The 19,552-nt window shown below is 50.5% G+C and overlaps 1 protein-coding gene across 3 annotated transcripts in view; it reads left to right on the forward strand.

Moving 5' to 3' along the window:
- Window positions 1-19,552, forward strand: part of TACC1 (transforming acidic coiled-coil containing protein 1) — a 66,020-nt gene that overhangs the window by 15,187 nt on the left and 31,281 nt on the right. The window contains exons 1-2 of one of the 3 annotated variants that reach the window (XM_035138970.2): window positions 4,861-5,374; window positions 6,764-6,879. In XM_035138970.2, coding sequence (XP_034994861.2) covers window positions 5,187-5,374; window positions 6,764-6,879 — 304 coding nt within the window. In that variant the 5' untranslated portion in view covers window positions 4,861-5,186. Of the gene's footprint in view, window positions 1-4,860; window positions 5,375-6,763; window positions 6,880-19,552 lie in introns of those variants that run through there. The other 2 variants (XM_035138971.2, XM_035138972.2) reach the window with 2 other exon arrangements.

Genomic DNA, 19,552 nt, shown 5'->3' on the forward strand with positions numbered 1-19,552 from the left:
CTCACCCTTCTGCTATCCCCTTGGGATTCCTCTGTCCAGCCCTCCTCGTGGTTTCCCCCCGGGAATCGTTGCCGTAGTTGATCGCAGTGGCAGTGCAAGGCTTGCCCCCCCTCCATTAGCACCTCGTACACACAGGGCCAGTCACCCTGGTGACTGTGGCGGGTACCCATGCTGGGCCTGCCCCGAAATTCTTTGCGTACACTGGGTTGCGGGGCTGGAAGGTCTGGGGGTTCCTACCTTCCTCCACAGCTGCCTCGTCCTGGGCCCTGTCGGGGTGAAATCTTGTTGTGAGGCGCCGGCCCATGAGTAGTTCTGCTGGGCTCCAACCCGCATTGTGCTGCGGGTGCTATGCTGGGGTAAGAGAAATGCAGCAAGGCGGGACTTCCAGTTCCCTTGTGTCATGCAGTGGAAGGCATCCTTGGTGGTCCGACCCATGGGCTCTGCTTGGCCATTGGTGGTGGGGTGAAATGGCGCCAATCGTGCGTGGCAGATGGCGTTTTGCATTGTGAAGGTCTGAAACTCCTCTGACGTGAATGCTGTTCCGTTGTCTGAGATGAGGGTGTCAGGGAGCCCGTGGGTTGCGAACAGCCTACATAGTACTCAGATGGCCGCGGCCGTGGAAGTGGATGGTACCTGGGCGACCTCCAACCATTTGGAGTATGAGTCCACCACTACGAAGAATGTCCTTCCCGGAAGGGACAGCGAAGTCCACATGCAGGCAGGACCATGGCACTCGGGCAGACTCCCAGGGTTGGACGGGGGCCCTTGGGGGATTTGGGTGGGACTCCTGGCAGGTCTGGCAGTATTTAACCCAGGCCTCTATCTCCCCGTCGATTCCCAGCCACCACACATAGCTCCTTGCAAGGGCCTTCATTCTCTCTACCCCGGGTGTGTTTTGTGTAGGGCTGTGAGGACCTTTTGGCGAAGAGGCTGGGGAATGACCACCCTACTTCCCCATAACAGGCACCCCTTGTGGGCTGACAGTTCGTGCTTGTGGGTCATATAGCCCGCAAATTCCAGCCTGGGGTTGCTACTAGGCCATCCCCAGTGACCTTGTCCTTCATGGAGTGGTGTGCTACTTCCGGTGCCTGAATGGGGCGGTCAGGAAGTTGTTCCAGGATCATGACCTCATGTGTGGTTGCTGGGTTGGGGCTGGTCTCAGGTAGTGACAGTCTGCTGAGGGCATCTGCGTGGGTCATTGCCTTCCCGAGCCGCTGGACCAGTGTATACTGGTAGCCGGTGAGGAAAATTGACCACCTGAGGACATGGGGTGGTAGTACTTGAGGGGTTTGCTTCTTGGGGACAAATAGGCAAAGCAGCGGCTTGCGGTCGGTCACCATGGTAAAGGGGTGCCCATACAAGAAATCGTGAAATTTCTTTACTCCCTTCATGATTGCCAGGCCCTCTTTGTCTATTTGTGAATAGTTCCTCTCTGCTGTGGAGAGGGTCTGGGGAAAGTAAGCCTTCCATCCTCTCTTCCATCCTGAAGTTGGAAGCCTAGTACAGTGCTGACGCCATAGGGTGAGGCATCGCATGCCAGCACCACTGGCAACCTCTCCTCAAAGTGTGCTTGGATCACCGTAGAAGATGGCTGAAAATACCATCTCTCCGGTTCCCACAGGGTAATTTACGAGGCTGTAAAGGGGAGTAGAATCATAGAGTTGGAAGAGACCACAAGGGCCATCCAGTCCAACCCCCTGCCAAGCAGGAAACACCATCAAAGCATTCATGACAGATGGCTGTCAAGCCTCTGCTTAAAGACCTCCAAAGAAGGAGACTCCACCACACTCCTTGGCAGCAAAATCCACTGTTGAACAGCTCTTACTGTCAGGAAGTTCTTCCTAATGTTTAGGTGGAATCTTCTTTCTTGTAGCTTGAATCCATTGTTCCGTGTCCGCTTCTCTGGATCAGCAGAAAACAACCTTTCTCCCTCCTCTATATGGCATCCTTTAATATATTTGAACATGGCTATCATATCACCCCTTAACCTTCTCTTCTCCAAACTAAACATACCCAGCTCCCTAAGACGTTCCTCATACGGCATCATTTCCAGGCCTTTGGCCTTTTTGGTTGCCCTCATCTGGACACGTTCCAGCTTGTCAGTATTCTTCTTAAACTGTGGTGCCCAGAACTGGACACAGTACTCAGGTGAGGTCTGACCAAAGCAGAATACAGTGGTACTATTACTTCCCTTGATCTAGATGCTATACTCCTATTGATGCAGCCCAGAATTGCATTGGCTTTTTTAGCTGCTGCATCACACTGTTGACTCATGTCAAGTTTGTGGTCTACCAGGACCAGGGTAGTCTCGAGCAGGTCGCGCGCCCTGGTGCTGAGGGGCGGAGATTGCTCCGGCGCACCCGCCCTCACAGGGCGCCACCGGGGGTCTACCTAGAGCCGGCCCCGACCAGGACTCCTAGATCCTTTTCACATGTACTGCTCTCAAGCCAGGTGTCACCCATCCTGTATTTGTGGCTTTCATTTTTTTTTTTTTGCCCAAGTGTAGTACTTTACATTTCTCCTTGTTAAAATTCATCATTTGCTTTGGCCCAGTTGTCTAATCTGTTAAGGTCATTTTGAAGTGTCCTCTGGGGTATTAGCCACCCCTCCCAATTTGGTGTCATCTGCAAACTTGCTTAGGATGCCCTCAAGCCCATCATCCAAGTCATTGATAAAGATGTTGAATAAGACTGGGCCCAAGACAGAACCCTGTGGCACCCCACTAGTCACTTCTCTCCAGGATGAAGAGGAGCCATTGATGAGCACCCTTTGGGTTCGGTCAATCAGCCAGTCACAAGGAAGGGCATTGCCTGAGTGTGGACTGAGTGTGGAGTGTAAACAGTCAAGAATGTAAATAACTCAGGCATATGAAGAAGGAAAATACAAGTGAAGGCTGTCTTATCTATCTAGATCAGGCAGAATTGGCTAGGAGTGTAAGAGTCCTGCTGCATCCAGCCAGTACCTCTGGGGAGCTTACAGGCCTGGGCCCGAGGGCAATAGCCTTCCCTGCTGCTGATCCATCAACAGCCCGTATTCAGGGGCCTAAGGTTGCTGATATTGCAGATAATATGTAGCCCTCATGGCTGGTAGCTGTTGATAGCCTTATCTTCCACAAATTTCTCTAATCCCCTTCTAAATACATCTTGGTTGGTGTGTAACCCCATATTTTATGGCAACAAATTCCATACTTTAATTTGGATGGGGAACCGGACCTTTCCAGCTCTTCTCTACCAAGTGCAGGCCAAATGTGACAGGAGGGTGTAGTGGCTTCAAGCCTGCTTTCTGCAGGGATTAGTTGTGCAATTGAGTTCCCTACACCTGATGTCGCACAGGTGTGGCTCTGGGAAAATACCTTGCGGGTCAAACTGGAGCAGCTGATAAGCAACATCCAGCATGCAGGCCAGAGGTTCCTCACTCCTTGTTTAACAAATGCTGTGTGAAGAAGCACTTCCTTTTGTCCACCCAGAATCTCCCAATATCTGTTCTTCACTGGATGATCCCAGGCTCTAGAATTATGAGAAGAAGTTTGCTTTCCTCCTCTTCCTCCTCTACCAACATGGTAGTCTTTATTTATAAGATTATCCTACAATCAGAATGTTAGCAGGTTGCGTTGGGGGGCTGAGGAATGAGATTGTTTTGTGACATGTTTTGAGAGCCTGGTTTTGTGTGCAGGTGTGGTGCTCAGTGGAGCATTCCGTGGTGCTGTTTTGCCCCTCCAAAAGAGCTCTTCCAGTTATGCATTTCCCCAAAGTCAAGCAGTGTGCCAGAGCAATGGAAGTGTTTCTGCTGACACTTTCCTTTGTAGTTGCTTAGCCCTGAGAAGGTGAGGTTGTGGCTTCAGATGTCACATCGCAGGAGAGAGGATGTCACAATTTGTATCAAATCAGTTGCCAGAGCCAGGACATTATGCACTACCTGGACTGCAGGACTCAGAACACCTCTGTGGACCAGGTTACTGGGAATGGCAGCAAAGTTCCCGGACAGTGCTGGATTAAACCCTGTGGAGGCCCCTAGACAGTTGAAATCTTGCTCCCCCTCCCCCCTAGTGGGATAACATTGATTGTAATTTCCCCCCAAGATCAAATCAATATTATTTTCAGCGGTTGTCACATGGGGCCCAGAGGCCGGTGCCTACTCTGCCTATTTGGTAATCTGGCACTGTTCCCAGGGGCATCTGGTTGGGCCCTGTGATGGCAGAGTGCTGGTCTGGAAAGGCCTGCAAGGCTGGTTGGTTGACACCTGACTGTCTCCATTGGAGACAAGGGAGGTCAAGTTAAGCTGTTGGGAGGTTGCAGCACCAGCAGTGGCTGCAGAGACCGATGCAGGAGAGACATGCTCTGCTGCAGATGCCCAGGGCCTGTCTTGTCTCTGCTTCCGGATGCATGGCCTGACGGACTGTCTCCAGGCAGCCCTGGCTTTAGTGTGCTGTGGAAAGTTCCCCCGCACACGGCGCCGAACTGAGGGGGCACAAAATCGAGCAGATCAGTTTGGGGGTGCCAAAGATGACCAATAGTCGTCCGTGCTCCGGGAGCTGCCTGCGGTCGCCTGCAAAGGCTACTCGCCCCTTGTCCGCAGCCCTGCCTCTCTGTCTTCCGTGGCGCCGGTGCTGCTGATGGCGACTCCTTTCCACTCCCGCGACGAAGCCAGCAACCCGCCGTGCTCCCTCGTGAATGCGCCTCCGCAGCCCCGCCAGACATGGCGTGTTTGGGGCACCTGCCAGTCTTCCTCCCAGGCACGCTGGATGGCTGAGCGTAACGTGTGAAGCGGCGTGCGCGAGCAGGCGGGGCGAGCTCGCCGGGGCGGCGCTCAGGCGGCTTCTGCTCCGGATTGGGAGCGCTCCTCCCGCGCGGGCGGCCACTTGAGGCGGCGGCGAGTCCGCGCTCGCTCGGGCGCCCGGAGCCAGGCTGGGCGGGTGGGCGGCCGGGCGCGGGAATGGGCTGAGCGAGCGCCGACGGTCCGCGGAGGCTCCTCTCGCGCGGCACTTGGGCCCGATCCCCTTCCCGGCGGCAGCGAGCGAGCGAGCGAGCGAGGGAGCGAGTAAGGGGAGGAGAAGCGAGCCGGGCGAGCGGAGGCGGAGCGCAGAAGCGGAAAGCCGCGCTCACGCCAGAGCCCCTCGGCGCCGGATCCGCGCCTTCCTGCCGGCGCCTCTGGGGCCGCCCCTCCATTTTGAAGGCAGCCTCGTCCCCATGGCGTTCAGCTCGTCGTGGCAGCTGCTGTCGCCCGTGCAGTGGGCCAAGTGGACGTGGTCGGCCGTGCGCGGCGGCGGCGGCCCGGCGGGGCCCGAGCAGGACGGCCTCCCCGGGGCGGACGGGCAGAGGCAGCCCGAGGACGACGACGAGGACGCGCAGGCGGACACCAAGTCGCTGAGTCTCAGGCAAGGCGGGCGGGCGGGCTGCGAGCTCGCGGGTCGACGGGGGCCGTTTCACACGAGAGGCGCTGGGAGCCCCTTGGCGTTTGCTTGGCCGTGGGATGCGGGAGGGCTGCGCGCTCGAGGGGCGTCCCCGGCGCCGCTCTGCCCAGGCCGGGCTTCTCCGTGGCGCCGGGGGCCAGATCCGCCGCGGGGATCGGCAAATGCACGTCGGAACGACCGCGGTGGCTGTAGCGTGGTAGAACTAGAAGGCCCATCTTCATGTGCAGGCAGGGCATCCCCTGACATGCTAGGTGCATGTGTAAATTAGCCCAGCAAACCTCTGTTTTAGACCTGATTGCCACATCCATCCACAGCGTATGCGCAGCTAAAAACGTAAATAAAGGGACCCCTGACCATTAGGTCCAGTCGTGACCGACTCTGGGGTTGCGCGCTCATCTCGCATTATTGGCCGAGGGAGCCGGCGTATAGCTTCCAGGTCATGTGGCCAGCATGACAAAGCCGCTTCTGGCAAACCAGAGCAGCACACGGAAATGCCATTTACCTTCCCTCTGGAGCGGTACCTATTTATCTACTTGCACTTTGACGTGCTTTCAAATTGCTATGTTGGCAGGAGCTGGGACCGAGCAACGGGAGCTCACCCCGTTGTGGGGATTCGAACCCCCGACCTTCTGATCGGCAAGCCCTAGGCTCTGTGGTTTACCCACAGCGCCACCCGAGTCCCAGCTAAAAATGTAAGGTAAAGGTAAAGGTAAAGGGACCCCTGACCATTAGGTCCAGTCGTGACCGACTCTGGGGTTGCGCGCTCATCTCGCATTATTGGCCGAGGGAGCCGGCGTATAGCTTCCAGGTCATGTGGCCAGCATGACAAAGCCGCTTCTGGCAAACCAGAGCAGCACATGGAAACGCCGTTTACCTTCCCGCTGTAGCGGTTCCTATTTATCTACTTGCATTTTGACGTGCTTTCGAACTGCTAGGTTGGCTTCTGCATTCTGTATTGAGACAGTCTGCGGGCAGGTAGGGTATCAGCCTGTGCACCTGGACCTCACTTAATCTCTTGGAGGTAAATGTTCTTACTTCTAATGCCAGATGCTTCTAACACATGCTCAGAGGCACTCCCTTGGCTGTATGCTGCTGTAGAAAACTGGTTGTGGGAGGGACAGCCTTACAAAGTGAGGCTCAGCCAAAGTCCTACCTATAAGCAGGTGAAGCAACTGCCTCAATTCATCTGGCAATGAGGCAAGGTGGGAGTCTGCCGGAGTGACATTCCATAGGCTGGGTGTGAACCACCTCCCTCTCTATGCCAGGTTCCTGAAACCCTATTTGAGAAGATGTTCAGAGCTGGGCTGGGAGGAGTGGCTAATTTGTCCTTCTCTTCCCTCTCCTTGTCTGCAGTTCAGATTCAGAAGGCCATTTTGGGACTCCCGAGGCAGAGACCCCAATCCACTCGCTGGGGAAGGAGCTGGAGGAACCATCCCTGCACCTGTTGGAGCCTGAGACTAAGCCCCAAGGTAAAGAGGCACAGAGGTTCCTTTTCGCACCTTTCTAAGGGAGTTAGAAGATGCCGTTTGATCCAGGCAGGCAGGCTTGATGGTCTTGCAGACCTCTCTGTGAAGACCAAGGTTGCAGATCATTTCTGTTTGGCTGCTTTGGGAAACAGGATTCTTGACTAGGCAAGCCTTGGATCCGGAAGAGCTCTTCCTATGGTCCTTTGAGAGCAACAGAAAGGTTGCAGCCATGTCTGGCAGACAGCAATTGTTCCGTAGCATCTTGGTTTGTGTCTGTCAGTTTCTGTAAATAGGTGATGGCCACCCCCAGTCCTTCTGGGTTGTGTGCCGTCTGAGGGAAGGGTGCCATTTCTCTGGGTTCTCCCTGAAGTCTCTGCAGGTGAGATGCTCCGCCACTGAGCAGTGGCCTTTCCCGGGCTTCTGCCAGAATGAGCATCTTCAGACGCTTCAAGATGACCTGCTTATTGGGCCTTCATTCTGATTTGCTTGCGGGAAAGTTTGTGTCCAAGCAAGTGCTATCTTGCACTTCCTAATGTGTTCTTCTGTCACTTTTCTGATCTGTTGAGGAAGTGGGTTTGTTGCACAAGGTCTCATAATCAGCTTGTTTCACAGCCTGACTTTGCTGTTATGTGAATCCCACCTGAAAATAGTCGGCATTCTTGGAGGCACCTTTCATTGATTTTTTTTTCTATTTTCTTTTAGCTGCAACAAACTAAAACTCTTCCCCTCCGGGAGTTCTTCAGCAGCATGCAGCTCCAAAGCCTTGGCCCAGAATAGTGCAAAGGCTCCCAGCATGTTCAAGGTGCAGCTCTTGGAAAGGCAGCTCCTTGCTTCACCCTCCCCATAGTCTATTGGGACCAGTTTTGGGCTCGGTGGGCTGAACCCTGTGACCATGAGGTGGGAAGCTCAGGCAGAGAGGCCTGGAAGCTGAGCTCTAGAAGGCAAAAAATAATTGCATCTGCTTTGATCTGCCCATGCTGGAAAGTGGAAGAAACACTTTTTTGCTATTGTGAGTTAGAATTTGTAACAGTTCATTCAGTAGCTATTTTCATTCAAATCTGTGTAGCCTTGTTCTGAGAGCTGCAGAGATACTGTATCTGCAGAAACACACTCAAGTGCCAAGTATTTTGTTGTATGTGTTTATTCTTGGCCATAATCTAAAACACAATTCTATTAGCCAGTGCATCTTAATGGACAGATGTTTGGGCTTAGGTCTGGTTTTGAGCCACAGCGCTGCCACAGAGTTTCAGCCTCGGCTTCCCCCAGTGTAAAATAATAGTGTTGTTTCTCTCAGGTGTTTTTGAACATTAATGCTTTGGCTCCATTTGTATGTAACATGAAGCCAAACCCTTATCCGCTGGAGAGGAGATTGTGGCTGCTTTGCTCCTCTCTGCTTGTGCTGCTGCTCTGCTCAGCCATGCTTAGTGTGTCCACCCAGTGGGCTGGTGGGCACCTGCCAGGAGCCCACGCCCCAGCAGGGGTGCCCCTGGTGAAAGCCTCATGGACCTGCCCCCGCTTCTCATTCCCACTGCAAGCTGCTTGTTCACCTGCCTCTCTCTTTGACCCAGACCCAGAGGGAGGGGGCAAGCAAACAGATGGTGGCAGGCTGAGGAGGTGGAGTGTCCGCCATTGTTTACTTGCTTGCTCGTCCCACAACAAGCAAGCAGGTGATGAGAAAGAGCAGCAGCAGCAGCAACTGGCGACAGTGGGCAGCAGCATTGGGGGTATCTTGTCCAAGAAACCCAACCCCAAAACCTCTGGCATTGGTACTGAGAGCAGATACGCTGAAGCAGAATGTAGCCTTCCCCCAAATAGTGTAGCCGTGCTGCGCCTTCTGCATGTTCCGAGTGCATCCTGAATATGGATGCTGCAGCAGTCTGGAACATGATAGCTCTTTACCTTAGCAATGGGGCACCTTTAATCCTTATTGGTAACACTGCTAATGTTAAAAAGAGATTTTTGTGTCTCACAAAATGGCCGGGGTCTTCCCCTTGGTTGTGAAAGTTGCACTCCCATTATTGTTGTGAGCTCCTAGTATCTTTCCATTGTTCTCTCATGCCTCACTGACATTTCTCTTTTTCCTCCTGGACTCCCCACCCCTCTCTGGAACACCACAATCCTTTTTTTTTCAATGAGGAAGTGACACTTCCTGCCTGCAAGGTTCTGATTGCTTAATTCCTTTTTTTCAAGTAATTTTTAAAAAACATCTCAATTCTTGCATTATTTACTTAATATTGTTGACTTCCTCAATTCCCCCATCACTGGGTCCGTTTTAAAATTCCAATTAAGCAGTTTTCATCTTATATCTTAAATTATTAAATTAAATTAATCAATTTATCCAAATCAAAAATTATTTTCCCTTCCTTCTATCTTCTATTTCTCCCCTTAGCCTAATTTTTTTTACCAAGAGCTTTCCATAAATTTAAATATTAATTCTTCTATCATACTAACATTTAAACACATTAAAACAAATTTAGCCCCCCCTTCCCCTGGATTCAGGGTTTCCCAGATTCTTCAGCGAGTTCCATAAGTCATTCCAGTTTCGGACCATCTAAATCAATCAAGAAAGTTATTCTGTGCCTGCAGAGTTTACCTTGGAGGTAAAAGATAGCCCGTGTGGCTATTAGCCTTTGCCTTATTCTGTGCCTGCAGAATTCTAGGCCCAACCTGCTATTTCTGGCAGAGTTTGCATTCCTGGGAACTTCAGAACTTCTTTCAAAAGCAGAAGTAAGTTACTAGTTCTCATGGCTGCAGTCTGATAGCAATACTTTGCTTTTATCCAGCACTTCGCCTAAAGCATTCACCCCCCCCCTTAATTTTGCAAGATGGGCCGGTATTATTGCACCTGCATTGTATTGGGACTGAGAAAATGTGGCTTGCCTAGGGCTGCTACTGGGGTGTGTGCAGTGGACCCTGAATTGTGTTGAGTTGACAGAGTGGCTGATATCCGAAGTCCTGTTCCTGGGAAGGCTTCTTTCAGCTCTGTTTGGTTGACAGCTGGCTGTGCTGGGCCAGGAAGGATGGGGCACATCAGTTCAGTACTTTTTTAAAAAGCCATCTCAGCTAGTGACCATCCCTACATTCTTGGAAGAGAAATGTGTATTATCATCTTAAAAGCTTTATTTTTGTATCTGTTGTTGTTTAGCCATCTTGGGCATGATTTGTGGTAAGGCAGGATGCAAATATTCACACATTATAATAGGTTAATTGCATGTTATTGGAACAAGTACTTTTTAAACCCCACCTGAACCAACTGCCAAGGTCTGCTGTTGTAAGAGGACAAAACTCCACACATTCTTTAGTCTTGGTGGTTGGAGTGTTTTGCTGCAACCTGGGAGAGGAGAGGGGGGTTTTAAATCTCCCCTCAGCTCACTGGGTTGTCATGAGGAGGGGGAAGAACTATGTACACACCTTCTTGAGCTCCTTGGAGGAAAAGCAGGATAGAAATGCCAGGAAGAAGAAAGGTATGAGGTCCAACTGCAGGGCCACCTTTGGGTGCTGTGAAGAAACCACTAGCCCCTGTCACAGGAGATGAGGGGTGTGGAATTCTTGCTATTTGGGAGGGAATTGCGAGACTTTTTGACCTTGTTTAGGCATTGTAGGGGTAGGCATCATATAGGCCAGGCATCCCCCAAACTGTGGCCCTCCAGATGTTTTGGGCTACAACTCCCATGATCCCTAGCTAACAGGACCAGTGGTTGGGGAAGATGGGAATTGTAGTCCAAAACATCTGGTGGGCCAAAATTTGGGGATGCCTGATATAGACTGCCTGGGAGTTGTTGTTTGGACTGAAGCCTGCTTTTGTCTTTGAGCATATAAGGAAAGGTCTTGGCTAGTTAAGGAGGTCTAACTCAGTCTCCCTCCCTCCCTTTCTCTGCCTGCCCCCAAAACTCCCTGGAGCCAGATCTGATTTAATGGCTGTTTGGGAGGAAGAGAGAAAACCGTTTCTCCCTCTCAGCTGAGGTTGACTCAGCACTAAGTCACAGAAACCACAATGTGTTTTTTTCTTTAAAAAGAAGAATCAGTATTTGAACTCTTCCCTGGTTGAGTGTACGTAAGAGTGCATGGAGGGTCCTGCTGGGTCGGTCCAAGAGCCTGCCTTGTCAGCATCCGATTTCCCACAGCAGCCGGTGAGGTGCCTGCAGGAAACCCACCCGCAGGGCTTGGCAACCACAGCCCCACCTCCCTGCTTTGGCATACTGCCATCATAACTTTTAGCCATCTCATCTGCTTCTCAAAGCTGCTTCAAGCTGGAAGCCATCGCTGCCTCTTGTAGCAGAGAATCCCAGAGTTCAGCTGTGTGCTGTGTGAAGAAGGCCTTCCTTCTGCCTCTCCTGAATCTCCCTTGTATCCTACTGTTATGGAAGAGGGAGGAAAATGTGTCTCTGCTGTTTCACTCAATTCATGGGATCTATGGATCCATCTTTTCCTCTCCTTAGCTGCACTTCTCCTTACTGCTTATATTCCAGCGGGTTGAGCCATGGCACTGTGAAGACGTTCAAGAGTTTTGTGCCTGCCTGTTTGGAGATAACAGTAGACTGACTTTCAGAATTCTCCAGTCAGGCTCCACCTATTAAAGCAATGGTATTTGAGGCTGGCCAAACATCACACAATGGTGCCCTTCTCAGCAAATCCTCAATCCTCCTCCCAAAGTCTGTGCTTGGAACAAATTGTGTCAATGAAGGGAGTTTGTGTACTTCTTTGCAAGGTTCTGGTTTGGATAATTCACAGTATTGCTGGGAGACAGAGGGAGGGAGGCAGACAGATCTATAGAGGTGCTCAGGATAGAAGGAGCCCTGAAAATGCCTGCAAAAGGTTTTATTTGCTCTTTGGTTTTACACAGATGTAGCAACCTATGCAGGGACCCAGGTGGCGCTATGGGTTAGACCACTGAGCCTAGGGCTTGCTGATCAGAAGGTCAGCGGTTCGAATCCCTGTGACGGGGTGAGCTCCCATTGCTCGGTCCCAGCTCCTGCCAACCTAGCAGTTCGAAAGCACATCAAAATGCAAGTAGATAAATAGGAACCGTTACAGCGGGAAGGTAAACGGCATTTCCGTGTGCTGCTCTGGTTCACCAGAAGTGGCTTTGTCATGCTGGCCACATGACCTGGAAGATATACGCCAGCTCCCTCGGCCAATAATGCGAGATGAGTGCGCAACCCCAGAGTCGGACATGACTGGACCTAATGGTCAGGGGTCCCTTTACCTTTACCTTTAGCAACCTATGCAAGTTCAGAATTTCTCTGCAGCTGCAAAAGACATTGTTATTTATAAAGAGAAAGGAAACTGAGATTCCAAGGAAATTATGTTCAGCATTTTATTCCAGATTTTGACAGTTTACACACACACACACACACACACACACACACACACACACACTTCTTTCAACAGGGCTTGCAAAAGATATTTTGGATGGGTGGTGCCAGAAGTGGGGAGGATTTGCTACCTTGGACCCCCAAATGTTTTGCCTTAGCCCTGTATTCTGCAAATGGACAAGTGCATGGCACGCAAATGGTTTTGGGTACTGTACTTTTGATCACTGCTGTGAGGCCTGGCAGCCTCTATTTCTGCTGGAGCTTGACTAATACATCCATTGAAATTCTCTTGACCTGAATAGCTTTGCTAGATTCCCAGAAGGCCAAGAGAAGCATGTTTTCTGCAGGTAGCACATGCCCACGTTAGTGCAAGCGACCTGCTGCCAAAGAGATAGGGAGCTGTAAAAATACAAATAAAATGTACTAACTAGGGCATCTGTTTCATTTAACACAATGACTTGGATGATGGGCTTGAGGGCATCCTGATCAAGTTTGCAGATGACACCAAATTGGGAGGGGTGGCTAATACCCCAGAGGACAGGATCACACTTCAAAATGACCTTAACAGATTAGACAACTGGGCCAAAGCAAACAAGATGAATTTTAACAAGGAGAAATGTAAAGTACTACACTAAAAGGAAGGCACATTTGGCAAACCATCACCATAATCAACTTCCGCCTGTAAACCTATGTGATCACCAAAGAAGGATAGTTCTTAGCTGCTCCAAGCTCAGAAAGCAAGTATTTCAAGGTACAAGTCATTATGTAGGAAGCACTGGCCTAGATAGCTGGAATAGGGAGCAAGAGAGAAAGGAGCAATGATTTTGACAGGGTCAGTACCTGTAAGGGGGAGGGCTTATAGGGAACAGCCCCCCCCATCAGGTTGAGTTGTTCTTCGCAGAGCAGCAAGTCCAGTAGCGGATCAGATTACAGGAATCAGGAAGTAGAGAGGGAGGAGAGAGCCTCTGACAGCATGAGAGAGCCTCAACACCGAGTAGAGAGGGAGGCAGCTCGGGAGGAAATGGCGGGAGAGCAGTCAGAAGGACGGCCCTTCCCCCCGATGCCTGAATTGAGGCGCACGGCACCCTGTAGGGCAAGAGGGAGGCGCTTTGGGGTTCCCAAGCTGTTACGTTGAGTGTGAAACAGAAAGAAGCCATTGCGAGGTTCTGACTCGGACTGAGCAGACATGTTTTCCAGACTCTTTGCACTGTAAATAATATGCACAATAAAGACACCTTAAAGACAAGGAGGTGTGGAGCGTCGTTACTCAAGAGTAGCCGCAAGAACCTCTGACAGCAACCTCGCAATCTCTGAGAATACTTTTGAGCAGAAAGAACCATGAGTGCCTCGGATGCAGTGATCGTGGCTGCGCAGGCAGAGGTGGCCGCGGCACGAGTGGAGTTGGCACAGGTGGTTGTGACTGCCAAGAGGGAGTTAGAGGCAGCCAAGAGAGACGGAGACGTGGCACACCAAGAAGTTGGATCTGTTGGTGCAGGAGGTAAGGGCCAAGAGCAAGAGGGAGCAGGAACTAGTGAACCACGCAGCCCTGCTTAAGGCACAGCTGGAAGAGAGGAGGCTAGCGGACTAGAGGGGAGCCCAAGGGAGGTTCGGAAGAAAGGTCCCGTCCCTGGTGAGCAAGTTTAATGGGGATCCCCAGCACTACCTGGGTTTTAAGACGGAAATGAAGTATGCCTTAAAGCTGCAGGAGGGGGAATTCGCCAATGAGACACAGAGAGTTGCGTTTTCCATTGATCACCTCGAGGGCCCAGCGAGGGTGAGGGTTAGGGTTAGGGTTAGGGTGAGGCCGCTTATCACAGGAGAAAATCAAGCAATGCAAAATATGGATTTATTTTGTGAAGCAGTGGATGTGATGTTTTCAAGTGAGACGCAATTAGACATGACCAAGGAGGAATTGCATAATTTGAAGCAAGGGACAATGTCTGTGCGCGCTTTCTGGTCCCGGTTTGCAATGCTGATTCACAAACTGGGCTGGGATCTGACTTCTGAACCAGTGCAATCCACATTTTGTCTAGGGCTACACCCGGAAGTCAAAGATGAATTATCCCGGGGGCCACGTCCTGAAAATATGGACGAATTGAGTAAAGCAGCTTTAGCAGTGGGGGTGAGACAAGACGCGCGGTGGAAAGAGAAACCGGGAGGGAGAACAGTGTGTCCTTGGTTCCCATGTGCTCAGGAGACACCAGCTGAAGCTCTGCCCACCCCCAGAACCCATGCAGATCGACGGAGCCTGCGCGCGGGACTTTCAAAGCCCAGTGGTGCCGAAAAGAAAGGAGGGGAGGGGAGGAAATTGCTTTCTCTGTAATGCTCCAGACCATTTTGCCAGGAAATGTCCCAAGTGCAAGGAATGGCAAGGGAAGGCAGGAATCCTCAGAGCACACTCAGTTCCAGGGAAATGGAAAGCCTGGTTGCCGGAAACAGAAATGCAGCCCCCCCCACCCCCACCCCATCTCTCATCTAAGGAGATCAAGTCCTTCTGATAGCCTGGACCAAAGCCATCACCAGCACTTGGAATTGTGCCTGGGAAGGGACCAGCAGCCAGTGGACCATTCTCCTTGCAACAGGCTCCAGTCAGCAATCTGGCCACAACATCTTGGACTACTTGCTGAAGGCATCCCCACGCAGCTCGCCTGGCAGTGATCCAAATGGGGTGCAACCAAGGCATGTTTTGCAATTTCTCCCTTCTGTCTGTCCTGAATCTGCTGCCGTCAGTTGGCCTGGATGTTGTAAGTTCGGGTGTTATGAGAAAAAGAGAGATTCATTTCACTCTTACCCTCTGTTTTTGCCGTGCGTCTGTTTCAAACATCACTTTGTTCCTCTGCCTTGATGACTGACGGCTAAATGTGGCGGGCTGATTTCAGTAGTCTTACACCCTGTGCAACTCAAAAAGGACTTGCTTCTGAGTGTGTGTGTAAATATATAGATAGATATAGAATTGCACTCTGAACAACATTTCATTTGGGGTGATTGGTTGATAAAAAGGTTATACATGTAGTGAACGTTAATGGCTCATTGATGCATGAAGATCATTGGCAGATGTCATGTTGGACTCATGAATGAACTGTTCAGTTCCATCATTATTCCATATCCCAGGACATATATGTGTACCTTTATGTATCCAGATATAGAAGGACACTGCTGGTTTTTTTGTTTCAAAATCTCCAGGGCTACGGAGGAGGGCTGGGATTACAAAAATAGTCTCTGGGTTTTACTAAGTAATCTGTCAATTCTGCTGGTTTGACATAGCCAGTTTCTCTTGTCTTTCTGAATATCCTCCAAATGCTTCAATGTTTCAGGAATGGCCTCTTTGTGTGGCGCTCCTGTAATTTTCTGTGGAGAGAAACTCTTTGGGTTTAGGGCAGAAGGGGCTGTGGCTCCACAGGGGAATTCAAGCTATGCAGCCAACTCCCTGCCCAGTTTTGTGCGTGTCCAGAGCAGGGCAGGGTGCTTTGCTAGAAACCCTCTCCAGCCAAGAGCCCTGCTGGCCCAGACCACAGAAGACCCATCTGGGCCAGCATCTTATTCTCACAGTGGCCACTTGGATGCCTTCCCCATAACAGGGTAGTACAGGGCTGGCCCAAGGCTCTTTGTTGCCTGAGGCAAAGGACAAGGTGGCTCATTCCATGTACAGAACTGGGGGGTCCTTTAGGGGTCCCCACCAACCTCAGTCTCCCTTCAGCCAGTCCCCACCTGCCTGCATCTGGGCAACCAGAAAAAAAATACCATCACATATACAATATAAATTTTATCACGTCTGGATGGCATGCAAGAACAAGAAGGAATTTGCCAAGGAATTTGCTGCCAAGGAGTGTGGTGGAGTCTCCTTCTTTGGGTTGGACTGGATGGCCCCTGTGGTCTCTTCCAACTCTTATGATTCTAAGAATGCACTGCAGTTGGCGTGCCGTGCGCAGGGGCATTGGTCACCCCCCAGTTCTTGTGTAGGTGCTTCTGGGAGCTAGTTCTAGGCAGGGTTTTGGGTTTGGAGCAAGGTGTCAGATCCCCACTCCTTCCTGAAGTTCCCTTGGTAGTGCAGAGTTTTTGCAAAGATTTTTTAAAAATGGGTATAGGTAGTACAACTCCAAGCTGTGGGTGGGCAGGGAAAGAAACATAAATGTCATTGGTGATTTAATATAACTAGTAATGAAGCTGTGGGTTGAGCAGATGCTGTTGTTTCTTCAGGAGCAGTACAGTGCCCCTTTTGTCATAGAAAGGGGTCTTGCTTTGCATCGCTGTGGTTTTAACTGCTGCTGCTAACCAGGGCCATCTCAAGCAGGTCGGGCGCCCTGCCGCCCCCGCCCTCGCAGCGCACGGCACGGCTTCCGCGCAGCTTCGTCGCGCAGCACCCCCCCCCCTGCCGCCCCGGCGCCCCGTGCCACCAAGACTACACTTAGAGCCGGGCCTGCTGCTAACTGGTCTGGAGTTTGGTTACTGGAGCTGGCTAGGGCATCATTGCAAAGTGGCAGACTGTGTGGCTGGCAGTTCTGCGCTATGGGGAGATTCCGCTGCACAAGTTCTGTTGCCACAGAGAGAAATGGCACAAGAGCATGCTCAAAGAGGTCTGTAGCATCTAAAAGACAGGTGATATTTTTTCTGGTGCAGACTTCCCAAAACAAGAGACACCTTTGTTAGGGTCCAGGTAATCATAGAATCATAGGGTTGGAAGAGGCTACAAGGGCCATCCAGTCCAACCCCCTGCCAAGCATGAAACACCATCAAAGCATTCCTGATTGATGGCTGTCAAGCCTCTGCTTAAAGACCTCCAAAGGAGACTCCACCACACTCCTTGGCAGCAAATTCCACTGTAGAACATCTCTTACTGTCAGGACGTTCTTCCTAATGTTTAGGTGGAATCTTCTTTCTTGTAGCTTGAATCCATTGCTCCGTGTCCGCTTCTCTGGAGCAGCAGAAAACAACCTTTCTCCCTCCTCCTTTAATACAGGCACCCCCAAACTGCAGCCCTCCAGATGTTTTGGCCTCCAACTCCCATGATCCCTAGCTAACAGGACCAGTGGTCGGGGAAGGTGGGAATTGTAGTCTAAAACATCTGGAGGGCCGAAGTTTGGGGATGCCTGCTTTAATATATTTGAACATGGCTATCACATCACCCCTTAACCTTCTCTTCTCCAGGCTAAACATGCCCAGCTCCCTAAGCCGTTCCTCATAAGGCATCGTTTCCAGGCCTTTGAATATTTTTTGTGTAGATCTTTCTGGCATAGTACATGAATATACTCCATTTGTCTTTTGCTCATATTTTGGGGGAAAGTTCATTGTATTCAGTGGGACACACACTGCAAAGTAAGGCCACATTCACACTACAGATTTAAAGCACCATTGATACCACTCTAACAATCATGGCTTCCTCAAAAGAATCCTGGAACAGTAGTTTGTTGAGGGTGCTGAGAGTTGTTAGGAGATAACTGGTTGGGAGCTCTGTGCAGGGAACAGCGGTCTCCTAACAGAATGAGTGTTTATAGGGGTATAAATTGAGCTTTAGATGTGTGGGGTGGATGTGGCCTCAGTGCGCACAAGACTTTAGCCATGATTCCTTCATCCCAGAATGAAAATGAGGGGACACAGTTGGCTTTACCACAGGCTGCAGTATCCATGAAATGGACCTGTGAGTCTGGAGAAATAGCAAGAAAGTCTTGTGGCACCTTGGAGATCTAAGAGATGAGCTGTATAACTCTTTGGAGCAGCCTTTCTTTCCCCAACCTGGCACCCAGCTATTACAAGGAAACAAGAACAGGACTGCGAGAAGAGCCAGGAAGAATATTGGAAGGAAAAACACATGTGTGTGATGTCCCATCTATCTGCCAGTGTTTCACAGTTGAGGCTGGTACCATTTGGGGGAGGGCACTTGTCCTGGGCTACAAACAGTCCTCTCTTGGAAGGGCCTAGGGGTTTGATAATGGCCAACTTGGTGCTTTCAGGTTGATGATGTCATTTGATTTGTGGGTGTGGCTTAGATTTCACAGGAAGGGAGGGGGTGTACTGTGGGAGGAATTCCACTTGAGGGTGCTGTTTGACTTGGTGGAAAAGCAGGTCTAAACCTGCCGAGGTGTGTGATTTGAGGTTTTTCTTGTCCCCTGCAACCCTCGGGGAGTGGCCTGGATCGTTGTGTCAAAATTTCAGGACGATCGGTCAAGCGGTTACGGAGAACATAGCGGCCGACAATTTCAAGATTTTTACATTTTTATATATATAGATGTTAAAATGAAACATTCCATAATATATTTTTAATTTTTTCATTTTTTTTGGGAAAAAACAAAAAAGGCTTCAGGAAAAACCCGGGGGGAAACGGTTTCCCCCCGAATATTTCCGGGTTTTTTCCCGGGCCTTCACATCTCTAGGAGTCTCCCATGGCATCTTAAAGGTGAGCAGACTTATTGTGGTGCCTGCATAGCTGGGCAAGGGTTTGCCTCATCAGAAGTATCTTTTCCTTTCCTAGATGTTATCTAGCACAGTGCATTAGACAAGTGCTTTACAACTACTACTACTACTACTATCATCATTATTTATTGAGTCAGGGAACCTCTCTTACACAATGTGATTCCCTGTGGAACTGTACAGAATGTACCTGTAGGTACACTGAGATGATCTTTGGAGGCCCTTCCACCAGCTGGCCATGGGAGAGATTTTCCTACCCCCACATTGCCCCACACCAGGTATGATGGGTTGGTGCCCACGCTCCTGTTTTTCCAATGCCAGGCACAACCCCCAAGTTCTCCTACCCTTCTGTAACTCAGGCTACAACCTCCCCACACATTTAAAGCATTATGTCATGGCTTCCCCAGACAATCTTGGGAATTAGTTGGGGAATCTAGTTGTAGATCAGGGGTCAGCAACCTTTTTCAGCCGTGGCCCAGTCCACTGTCCCTCAGACCTTGGGGGGGCTATATTTTGGGGAAAAATTAAAATGAACGAATTCCTATGCCCCACAAATAACCCAGAGATGCATTTTAAAGAAAAGGACACATTCTACTCATGTAAAAACATGCTGATTCCCCGACCATCCACGGGCCGGATTGAGAAGGCGATTAGGCCTCATCCGGCCCACGGGCCTTAGGTTGCCTACCCCTGTTCTAGATTTTAAGCTGCTTGGGGTGAGGACCCTTCCTCTCAGTCCTTGGAAAAGAGCCATGTACATGGATAAGGCCATATAAATAGGTAATAGTTCTCAAGCTGTGTTGAAGTCTATGGTTTGTGCTGCTTCGATTTTGTGCCTCTGAGTGTCCTGTTGTTTTAATTGTTTGATATTCACAGTCATCTCCATCTGATTTCTATTCAGAGTTGATTCTTTTAAATTAATGGGCCTAAGTTAGCCATGTCTACTAATTTCATTG

The sequence above is a fragment of the Zootoca vivipara genome, chromosome 15 (genome assembly GCF_963506605.1).
Source record: "Zootoca vivipara chromosome 15, rZooViv1.1, whole genome shotgun sequence".
NCBI classification, from domain to species: Eukaryota; Metazoa; Chordata; class Lepidosauria; order Squamata; family Lacertidae; genus Zootoca; species Zootoca vivipara.